We start from the raw sequence: 11,825 nt of genomic DNA, 5'->3' as shown, positions 1-11,825 counted from the left end.
GAAGATCAACGGTGACTTGACTTGACTCAGGAAGATCAGCGGTGACATGACTTGACTCAAGAAGATCAACGGTGACTTGACTTGCCTCATGACAATCAACGGTGACTTGAGTTGATTCATGAAGATCAACCGTGACTTGACTAGACTCATGAAGATCAACGGTGACTTGACTTGCCTCATGACGATCAACGGTGACTTGATTTGCCTCATGACGATCAACGGTGACTTGACATGCCTCATGATGATCAACGGTGACTTGAGTTGACTCAGGAAAATCAGCCGTACACTTGACTTGATTCAGGATTGGCAGCTGTGACATAATGGGGCGCTGTTGTGTCCGCCATTTTGTGAGCGTGCTCTAGTGTGGCCGCCATTACACGAGTGAATGTGGGGTTGCGTTCCTCCATGACACCCACAGTGAACATTGAACCAACAGTCAACAAAGCATAGTCCATAAACTGACTGAGAGATGAGCGGGGACCTTCACGGATTAAACGTGATTTGAGTGGCTGATTAATGCCCTCACAAAAGAAGTCTATGAGTACACAGTCCGGCAGATCAGAAAAATAAGTAAAGTTCAGATACTCTTGAATATAGTCCTCGAGCGATCGTGAGCGCTGTTTGAGGGCTAATAACAGTCTTGCAATGTCCATACCTGGCCAGTGTCCACTTGAAAACCCGCTGGATCCTTGTGTGGCCGAGTATTCTGTAACGGAGCCGACGAGACGAGAGACGTGCGGATCCATCTGCAAAGCTTTTATTTAAAGGCGTGGTCATAAAACAGGCAAGGTTCAGACAATGGCAAACAGGTATATGAGGGCAAGACGAAGAGTAATTCAAAACGGGCGTGAGTCAGTCGACAGCAAACGTTATCCAGAGGGCTTGACAAGAGGGGCAATCCAATAACACGAGCAATAGTCCAGGCAGGAGCAAACAGAGTCCGAACGGCGAGACAAAAGGGCAATCCGAGAAACACAGGCAGGAATCAGAACACGAGAAAACCGGCAAGACTAAGACTAAACTATGAAAACTAGAAATGGCTCCGTAGAGTAGCTATCGCTAGGTGAGTGATATGCGCTAAACAATGCTCGGCGTTGAATGGTGGTGAGACTGATTTATATATTGTGTGTTATTGGTAGCAGCTGTGTGTGATTGGTTTCAGGTGAGATTGTAATTAGTGCAATGGAGCATGGGAAATGTAGTCCAGGGTGATGTGTAACAGTCTGTGTAGTGTGAGAGTCAATGTAGTGAGCGGGTGACCTCTGGTGGTGAGTGAACGGAAGTTCATAGACCGGATTCGTGACGGTTATTATAATAGTTTCATTATGTTGTGTGATTTCAGGTGCTGCATGCAACCCAAAAATTCTGTCATCATTTCATACATAAATTACCTTATATTTATATTTAACATATTTATATTTAAGTGCAGGTATGTATGATAAGTCAATTATACTTATAAGGGGCTCAAAATGTATGTACATAATAGTAAAATATGTTTATACAAATATATTTATAATATAAAAGGCTAGCTTGGGCTAAAACTTGCTTTCTGCAACTTTAAGCTTTGAATACTAAACTTAATGGCAGTCAAAACTCATTAATGCCACATGCTTGAAACCAGAAATCAATGAGAGTTTCATTAAGTTTCCCATTAGCACTACATATGTTGGCATTTGTTATTGCATGCAGTCTTTCATTCATGAGCTCTATTAGGCTAAATTTAATATTAAACAAAATGTAAGTTTCTGTAGCACTGTCAAATAGCTTGTCCAACACTCATGTTGTCAAATAGCATTTCCAAATAACCATCTCATCTGTTTCAAATCAAAAAGCCATGAAATCTGAATCCACTTTTTGAAGGAGTGAAAACATGTTTTCTAAACTTTGGGGTATGTTTTGCATTTGAATAAAATAGTCATTTGATATGTATGAGAACTTTAATTATTAATTACTGAATTGGCACATTAACAATTTAAGAGTACAATAATTTTCATAGCATGACATAGCTTTTCAAACCTGGTGAGGCCAGCAGGAACACTGCAGATCTTGATGGATCAGGGCTGGGTGCTAATTGGTGGTAAATACTGAGGTGGAGAGAACGTTCAAACATGGCTAATTATCACCCTTTAAAAATAGCTGTTTGAGAGTGCTAAATTGTGTTGTGTTGGAACAATGGCAGCGCTTTGGTGGTTCTTGGGAGTTATCGTACTTTGTATCACTAGTCGTTTGTTTGCTGCATATTCACTGGCACAAAGTCAACAAGCCTTCCAGTGGCTGGGGCAACAATCTTCTTTGAGTTTTGAGGCTAAACAGCTAGCTCCTCAGGCAAAACCTTTTCAGAAGTGTAATGTGGATGACTATGAGAAGGTGCAGTGTGGAGAGCCTGGCATTTCTCATGCAAACTGTGATGCTATAAACTGTTGTTTTGATGGACAAGAGTGCTACTATGGCAAAGCAGGTATGTGTAACTTGTAACATCTGAGACTTGAGAATTGCATTGGTGTATCTCTAAGGCCAAGTCCACACATACACGGGTATTTTTATAAGCTGAGTTTTTCCTTCTGTTTAAAAAAAAAATCTCCATCCACATGAAACTGCAAACGCATGCTTTGAAGCACTGTCAAGAGTGTGCCAAACCAACAGGTGGTGATTATATAATCTCAACCGTAAAGCCATGTTGGCCAATCAGAAGCCTGAAAGTTTCCAGTAGGTGGAGCCCAAAAACTCTTTACCCTGGCAGGCATTTTCAAAAATGTTCGGTTTCAGTGACCTGGTGCTGTTTGCGTGTGGACGGCCAAACCGTGTAGAAAAACTGCTGTTTTAAAATTTAAACGCGTTTGTGTGGACCGGGCCTAAATGCAATCTAATTAGACTCCAATCATATGGAACATGGTAAAATCCTTATGCATACTTGAGCTACATTTTTAGCAACATAGAACTTTCCTTTTGGAAAAAGAAGTGCCTATTTGCAATGTTTCAAAATGAAGTGATAAGTGAGGATTGTGTTGGTTTCCTTAATCTGAGCTCTTTCCAATATAGTTTTGGTAAATCATGGTGTGTGTGTGTAGGTGTGTGTGTAGGTGTGTAGGTGTGTAGGTGTGTAGGTGTGTGTGTGTAGGTGTGTGTGTGTAGGTGTGTGTGTGTAGGTGTGTGTGTTATTTATTTTTAATTTATTTTATTTTTTTCAGTGACTGTCCAGTGTACAAGGGATGGGCAGTTTGTAGTTGTGGTAATGAGAGATGCAACCCTTCCAAGGCTGAGCTTGGAGTCCATCAGCCTTTTGGGAGGAAGTGATCCTCCTTGTGGTCCTGTTGGCACCACTGTTGCTTTTGCTATCTACCAGTTCCCTGTCACTGCTTGTGGCACCACAATGACGGTTGGTATCTGACACTTTATGTAGCACTTACTGTATCTGCTTGTTAAACTAATGCCGAGTTCACACTGCATGATTTTTGAACTTGTCGGATCGCCGTTTTCACACTGCGTGACTATCTGGGGTAGCATTCAGTTGCGGCTGTGTTCACATTGCACGATGGATTGGTGACCGGAGTTTGTACAGTATAAAAACCATTACGCCTATGGAATGTCCCCATAAAACATGGAAACACAACGTGTGTGTGTGTGCGTGCGTCCGTCCGTCCCGCAAATTGTCTGAGCTGATTTCCAGCTACAAGGAGAAAAATAAAAACCGCCCTGTATCTTGGTCTCTCATTGGCTGTAGGTCATCGCCGATGTAGTTCAGTCAGAAATCATTGCGCACACAGCGTGATTGTGAATCGCCAACAGCTCCAGATATGTAGCATGCCAAATATTTTGCGGGTGTCGGCGAAATAAATTTATTTTATTTTTTTCCCCTCCCTCAGATCGCGTCTTTGATAATTCACACTGCGTGATTATCGCTCGCGTGAACTAGCACCGATTTGCCTCCGATTTTGGGCATTTGTAGGCGATTTTGCGAAACCTGTCGGCGAGTGACAAATCGGGCTAAAATCGTGCAGTATGAACTCTGCATAACTTTAACTTCCTTGCAGATGGATGGTGACTTTCTAGTTTATGAAAACAAAATGACTTCTACCTATGAAGTAGGTGTTGGACCTCTAGGCTCCATCACGAGGGACAGCCATTATGAGTGAGTAATTTGTGTTTTTAATTGGTGTCATGACTCTTGGTCCATGTCTTCTAACTTGGGAGTCTTCCCTTTCAGGCTCCTCTTCCAGTGTAGATATTCCGGCACCAGTGTTGAGGCATTGGTTGTTGAAGTCAACACCGTTCCTCCTCCACCTCCTGTGGCTGCTCCTGGACCTCTGAGAGTCCAACTTAGACTGGCTAATGGGCAGTGCTTTGCTAAGGGATGTGTGGAAGGTAATGTCATTTTATCAAGTCCCTTTGAAACTGGGCTATATCTGAATGTATTGTCTGACTTGTGCAGAAGATCAAGCTTACTCGTCATACTATGGTGATGCCGAGTATCCTGTGACGAAAGTATTGCGGGAGCCGGTCTATTTTGAAGTGCACATTCTAGAGAGGACTGACCCCAACATTGTTCTGACTTTGGGTCGCTGCTGGGCAACCTCAAACTCTGACCCTCAGAGTCTGCCCCAGTGGGATCTTCTTGTGAATGGGTAACCACTAAAGGTGTTTTTGGTGTAACGTTGCTGGTGAGATTTGTAATGATTTGCTGTTGTGCAGTTGTCCTTACCAGGATGACCGTTACCTGACCACACTGATCCCTGTGGATGGGTCTTCAGGCCTGCAGTTTCCAACTCACTACAAACGATTCGTACTCAAAATGTTCACGTTTGTGGAACCTACAACTTTGGTTCCATTGAAGGAGACGGTACTTCTCATTCTCCCTCTATTTTCAAACTTTTTTGTATCTGGCTTTACTTGGTCTAAAACATGTTCTCTACCAGGTTTTCATTCACTGTAGCACATCAGTGTGTACCCCAACTGCAGCAGAAACTTGTGTTCAGAGTTGCAGCCGGAGGAGTGAGTGCTACTTGTATTCATAGTCTGTGGCATACTTGAGCCCCTTTCTGACTTCTGTCTCTTACAGGGAGAGATGCTGAGAAACCAGCAGACGGTACCCGTACAGTTGTCTCCAGTGGAGAAGTTATCTTTCACTTCCTCTGACTCGTTTTGCAATAAATTCTGAAACCATCTTTGGATCATAGCTTTTTTTTTTATTTTATTTTATTTTTTTTCCTTCTTCACTTCTGCAGATCATAGCTTTTTTTTTTTTTTTTCTTTTTTTTCCTTCACTTCAGCAGATCTGCTCAAATGGCAAGTTTTTTCCCCTGGCTTGGTATCTCCCTCAAAACTGGTTGTCTTGTACTATGGAATGCTAATGTATGCTCTGTTCTTGCATCTGATACACCCTGGAGATGTTTGTCACTACCAAACATCTGTACAAGATCTGTGACTATAATGGATGCTAAGATCCCATAAGCAGTGTTGTCTAGAGCAGTGTTTCCCAACCGGGTTTTGTTCATTCAACAGTGCGACCACAAAGCACCAGTTAACAATTGCAGTGGATAATTCTGTCATTCTCTCAACAAATAAAGCATTGAAATATCAAATGGCTAATTACAAAATGACAATAGGCTAATGGGAAAAGCTCACAGTTTTGTGAACCGCTCGGGTTGTCCTCTGTGGCAACCGCTGATTGAATCCAGGCACCGTTTAACCATTTTATTTCTAACAACTTTGTGTTTTGCTCTGTAGCTCATGCTGGTTTAACTGCGGCACCCTCAGAACTGACAGTCAGCAAGCATCTGGTGGCAAAAGTTTTTCTTTTAGATTTTATTCCCTTTTGTGCTGGTGGCATCTGCAGTGTTATTTGTTGACGAACACCCTGTCATTTGCATGTCCAGGGATCCCTGGTCTTTTCCTGACAGTGGCATGTCTTGCTGTGACACTTACACTTTAGTTCTTATGTGAAAAGGAAGTGAACTGCGGTGGCGGTGCTTTTATGGAACAATCTGTGCCAAGTACAGATCATTAAGTCATTCATTAGCCCTCTAGTATTTTCTGCATGATCATCTGTTGAGAAACCCTGATGAGAACTACAAAGTTGTATGGTTTCTGGTCATCAGTTTTGTGCAAAATTCAGAATGGGCTCCCTTACAAGGAGTTAGAATTTGAGTTGGATTGGCCATACCACAGGAAGATGAATTGTTATGACTGGAAGAGGAATCTATCTAGCTGTGTAGCTAGCTTAAAACCAAAAACTCCAAGACTTTAAACTTTCAAATTTCAGTTAATGTTAATTCTACTTCCTTTAGATTAAAATTTGAATTGTGGCATGACAAAGTTCAGCATCCTGCCTGCTACCTCAATTAAAATTCTAATCCAACAAATTTTAAAAGGCATTCTCAATCCAATTCTGAATGGTGCACAACTCTGGTATACATTAACAGAGACATGATGATTGAATAAGGTGAGCGTGTCAGCACTCGCAATGAGGAATGTGTCATATGTAGGAACTACAAATCATCTTACTCTCTGCTCTTAGTAGGAGTCACTTGGGAATTAAGCATAGAATAAAAATATCATAGTTGATGTAGTGCAATAATGAATCTGGGAAACAGGTTCCAGAGAGAATTATGAAGGTTAAAGCTGCTGGCAGTTATTTATTTTATTTTACCATTTTAAATGGTGATCCATTGCACATTTGCTTATATATTTTGTTTCCCAACTTTGTGTTAATAGCCATACAAATAGTCTTACAAATACCGTTGCCACTAATCAGTTTAGAAAAGTCATGAAATGGTAAAATATTCACTCATATATTTGCAAATATGCATTTGCATTTTTATGAACCGTTTTCTAGATATATACATTAGAGTTTGCAGTGTTCTCTATCATTTGGGATCACACATCTGCTCAGAGATATAAATGTGATTGAATAACTGGCTTACCCAGAAAGGCCAGGTATAAGAAACTTTTAATGGTACCCCTAACGGTGTTATTAGCAAAACACTGGCCATTTAGAGCGTCAGGGGAGCTGAGCCTTTCAGTTCATGTCCCGTCTATTTTAACCTGAACAATAATGAGGGGTTGAAACTGGAACCAATAAAAAATTATTAGCTTGCTTGCCAGCACTAATTGTGTTGTGACTAATTCTGTGATGCGCTGACAGTGTAATGTTATACACTGAGGAATTTACCAGCAATTAAGGCAATCCAGGAAGTTAGTTTAAACAAATATTGGTGGAAAATGCAACAAGCCTTTCAGTTATAGGTTTGCCTTGACATTTTTCTTTCAGTGCAGCCTCTTTTTTTTTTCTGGGTTAGCTGAGGGTTTCCTTGAAATCAAGCATGGAGCATAATGGAGCCTAAATCAAAGACCAGGTGTTATAAGGCTCGGCTATAACAGTGGCATGAAAATTGGAATTCGTAAAGAAGCAGACCTCATTATAAACAACCATCCTATCTGTGAAAGTGCTGGGTGGGCTGTAGTCAGTGTGACGGAATACATTGGTGTTCCCCAAAGACATTTGCAGTGCATCAGACTACACGACACTGTGCAGTCTTTGCAATAAATCAGATGCAGGACTGTGGCCACTACCATGATGGCCATCTGGCCTAGTCATATTCTTTGTACTGAGAATATAGACGTTTATATGTCTCATCCCCATGTGCCAGTTGATCGCTACTGCGATGAATGGCAATGTTAATGGATAGCTTTTTCTAGATAATATAGACCTCCTTGGCAAATAAAATTTAGCTGGAAAAGATGTTTGTTAATTAAAGCCTTGTGGGAACATCAACATACCAACATCCTTTGGTGAAGACCAGAAAATACATTCTGGTGACCAGCCGGTCTTTTCAACAGGAGTGTTCTCAATAGTCATGAAAAAATAAGGTGAAATAAGTGATGCAACATAGACTTGTGATTGGATGATTGGGTGGCAATGAGAGACAGGAATTCAAAAGCTGCAATGTTTGATTTCATGATCTAAGAAAAATGCCCAGCTTTTTTCTTTGTAAATTAAATGTCTTGAGTATTATTTAAAGTTACCTGCTTTTCACTCATCACTCCAGCCCAATTACACCATTTTCTTTGGATTGTTGGAAAACTGTTACTCTAGCAAAAGAAGCTGAGCAGAACCAAAGTCTTTTTACATTCAGATCTGTTTGTATTATGTCAGTGACATGCAGCTGTTTGCCTCAAACACAATTTTGATAATTGCATCCGATAATTGCACAGAGAAAAGCTCCTGTGGGCCACTCTGGAACTCTTGACAACAAATTACTACATTCAGGACTTTAAATAAGTGGCCTTTTCAAAGCTATGAGGCTTTCAATTTTATGTTTGTGGATATCTGACATCAGGATGATGAATATGTGAAAAGAAACTATTAATTAAGGCACTTTTGATACTTGCTGAACTAGTTTATTTTGACTGTTCAGAGTAATGTGAATCAATTACTTGGATATGTACACACCAGTGGGCGAGGCTACATAAGGGCCAGGGTGGCACTGGCCCACTCAAATTGACCACTGGCCCACCCAATCAAATGACTGTATGCAGAAAAATCCTGCATACATGATAATAATATCTCAAATACATTAACTTAAAGGGGTCATATGATGCTGCTAAAAAGAACATTATTTTGGACGAAGCAGATATCGTCCTCTTTTGGAAGACCTTCCTCTGGAAGACCAAACAAAGTAGTTTCGCTTTCACAACGAAACACAGCGTCTTCAGGACATGGTGGCGGCAGCAACCATACTACAGCGAGAATAAAAGTTACGCCTTCTTTCTTTGCGTGAACATTTGGGCGGCGTTATGCAAATCTTCCCACATAGTGACGTAGACATGTGGGGGCGTGTTAGAACGAGCCGTTTTAGGTAGGTGTGGATGACTCATAACTTTTATAAAGAATATCTCTTTGGATTTGAGACTTTAGTCTTTGCAACTTTACAGATCTTCTTTATGCACCAAGAGCTTGTAACACTCCAAAGAGAAAGGAAAAATTGAAATCGCATCATATGACCCCTTTAAGAACTACTTGCATGTAAACATGTAAAGAATAAGTAAGTAATAAGATCCTCGTGGGTGAGCATTGGTCTTCAGTTGGGTGATTCTATTCTATGTTGAATTGTAAATGTCTTTAAAGTCTTCACTCCTTATCTTTACCCACTATAGACAATGTGAAGCTGGCGTCGTGCTGTGTTGAATTTTGGGTAACTCTTTTGTTTAGATGTCATATTAGGAGAATTGTGCTAACTTTTTGCTAAGCCAGTGTTTTGATTCTCTTTCATGATTGTGAAAATATCGCCATTGTAGGTTATTTGCTGCTGCATTGAGAATGTAACTCACATCATCGTTCAGGGAGAAAACTGGAAAATGTAATATGTTTTGTAATTTGTTTGGTTTAATAATTAACATCACCTTTGCTAATATAACTCTCACAGTCGGCTTGTGACTTAGCTGAACTTGCATGCAGCCGCTACAAAACTGTTCATAAGTTATTTAATATAGGTACGTTATGTTATAGGTATTTGATTTTGGTTCTTGTGTGTTGAAATAAATCTAGAATAAGGGCTACTCACCAAGTGAAGTTATAATTTTACCTGGATATTATCATAAATATTCCGTGATTGTAACTGTTCTGTTATTGTTGATTGTAACTAGCAACACCTGCACTGAAACAACAATGCAAAAATTGCTTCGACTGCAGTAGGCATATTTATTGTGAATTTCAATTCGCTTCATGAACAATATCTTGCAGTATTTGCTTTCATTCATTCATAAAATTATTAGATATAGAGTTCCAGTCTGAACCAATTTTGGGAAATTTAGATGAGGTAATCAACATTGTTACCTCATTAAATCAATAAGAGTTCAACATGCAATGGTAGTTTAATTGTCTTGCTCTGTTTCTAAAGCCTTATTAGTCTTCATTCGAGTTTGGAGATTCTTTATTTAGCAGTGAGGTGGTTAATTCAGGTTCCTAACCTCACTTTCTCTCTGGGTTTAATAAAAATGCATCATAAAATGTTTTAGAGGCCTCTGACTAAGCTCTTAGTGGAGGACAGGTCATCTCAGATTCAGATCTCACTTTTTTACTAACACATTTTGTAGGGCAACTTAAGGACTGGTGGAGGCCTGTAATTCTGTGAATTGAAGGTGGTAACAGGGGACCTGGAGGCAGCAGACATTACTTTCAGCTTGTTAGATGTATTGCGCACAGATATTTTCAGTCATTTGTTCTTTAATAAATGTTTTGTTTTGTTTTTTTAGCCAGGATTTTCTACTTGGGGAAAAGATATTGCTTATTCTCACAGCAACAAACAAAAACAATAGCTCTCCCCCATGCCACCAATACTTCACAGAATAGGTCACTGTTTTAATCAGTGAAATATCTTTTTAAAGTCATAGATTCATATTCTATTTATGGAGTAACCCTGTTTACAAATTCTTTGCTCTCTGGCTTGTGGATGTACTAAGGATATATTGCATACTGACCTAAAAACACTTAAACCCTTTCGTTATCAGCTTACAACGAGATAGAATACAGTAAATATAATAGAGTACAACAGTACAGATCCAAAAGTGAAAAAAGAACCCTTTAGTTTTCAACTTCAGAAAATAATAATAATAATAAAAAAAGTTTTTAACATGCAGTCTCCTGGTGAAGAACAGCATTAATCATAATCCTGAAGAATCTCTTTGACTCCACCAATCAGAGAAGTCAGTGTTACCATGGAAATGAGAACTAAACCAAAAGAGCTCAGCTGCGAACATAAATCACTGCAAATGGCACAGTCAAGTTACAGTTTGAAACAGTTTATATATTTGTATATATTTATGTTGAATATTTTGAAATAAACATCAGATGTGCAGTTGTTTTAAAATGTGCAGTCGTTTTCTATTAAGGTAGGGTGGGGAAAAAGCCCCCCACCCTTACTGCTTTTCCCAAAATAACCACTAGATAAAGCCAATTATAATTGATATAATATAAATACGTAGATGCAAAAGTCTGGCAATTTTGTCTCTACAATTCTTTGATTTTAAACTGCTTTAATTTGAAACGAGAGATGGAGGAGTGGCTTTATTGCATCAGATATGTCACTTTGCTCACAGCTGATTGGTCCAGTTTGGTTTTGGGGGGGGGGGGGGTTATTTTGTAGGGAGGGGATTTCACCTGTGTAGGTTTTTCACCTGTGTTTTCATTAGTGAGGGAGTTGGGTAATTGATGTCTTTATTTTCCTTTTATTTTCTGGTTAGGAAAGTTGTATCCAAAAATCCTTTATTAAACAGGCCATGAACTGCCTTTTTTATTATTTTATGCTGTTCTCTGAGGACCACTTATAGTGTAATCAAGATTTTTATCAAAAAAAAAAAATCATAATTTACAAGTGATTTCTGTACTGTTTTAACCCCCCTCATCAGAACGCTCTGTTTGAATAGGTGTGGTGGATTGTAGACCCTGAAGTAAACACCCACTGCTATGATTGACTAACAGTTTTGCATATTGCAAGTTCGAAAGGACAGCTGTGTGCCCACCAATGAAAACTTCTGCATGTTTGACAGCCTACATCCTTCATAGATGGATGCGGCTGTGATTTAGGTAAAAAGCATATAAATACTCGGTACATATAAAACAATCTGTAATAACAGACAAAGCAATAGTGCCCACATAATAAAAACACTGTTACTCACACAGTTCTTTAGCCTTTTTCATTATTATTTACCTTCTGTCTTTGTGAACCGGTGGGTAGGGTTAAACAGGCAGTGATGTAGAAGCAGGCGTTGATCTTCTGCGTAGGCGGTGTTTAGCAACACTATTACGTCATAAAATGGCACATTCCACA

The 11,825-nt window shown here is 39.6% G+C and overlaps 1 protein-coding gene across 1 annotated transcript; it reads left to right on the top strand.

Moving 5' to 3' along the window:
- Positions 1-2,142: 2,142 nt before the first annotated feature.
- zp2l1 (zona pellucida glycoprotein 2, like 1) lies at positions 2,143-5,157 on the top strand. Its single transcript, XM_016444719.1, has 8 exons — positions 2,143-2,458; positions 3,189-3,376; positions 4,032-4,129; positions 4,205-4,362; positions 4,430-4,622; positions 4,690-4,837; positions 4,914-4,989; positions 5,057-5,157. Exons 1-8 carry the CDS (start codon positions 2,173-2,175, stop codon positions 5,131-5,133), a joined length of 1,224 nt encoding a protein of 407 aa, XP_016300205.1. The 5' UTR covers positions 2,143-2,172; the 3' UTR covers positions 5,134-5,157.
- The last annotated feature ends 6,668 nt before the right edge of the window (positions 5,158-11,825 follow it).

This window comes from Sinocyclocheilus anshuiensis, unplaced genomic scaffold (genome assembly GCF_001515605.1).
Source record: "Sinocyclocheilus anshuiensis isolate Anshui unplaced genomic scaffold, SAMN03320099.WGS_v1.1 scaffold1979, whole genome shotgun sequence".
NCBI classification, from domain to species: Eukaryota; Metazoa; Chordata; class Actinopteri; order Cypriniformes; family Cyprinidae; genus Sinocyclocheilus; species Sinocyclocheilus anshuiensis.
Note: the sequence above shows the minus strand (reverse complement) of the source record. Positions and strands in the feature narration are given on the sequence as shown.

Coding starts and splice junctions, on each gene's coding strand:
- zp2l1 (XM_016444719.1), top strand. CDS start 2,173: ATGGCAGCGCTTTGGTGGTTCTTGGGAGTTATCGTACTTTGTATCACT. Junction 4,130..4,204: donor ACGAGGGACAGCCATTATGA/GTGAGTAATTTG, acceptor CTTCCCTTTCAG/GCTCCTCTTCCAGTGTAGAT. Junction 4,363..4,429: donor TGCTAAGGGATGTGTGGAAG/GTAATGTCATTT, acceptor TGACTTGTGCAG/AAGATCAAGCTTACTCGTCA.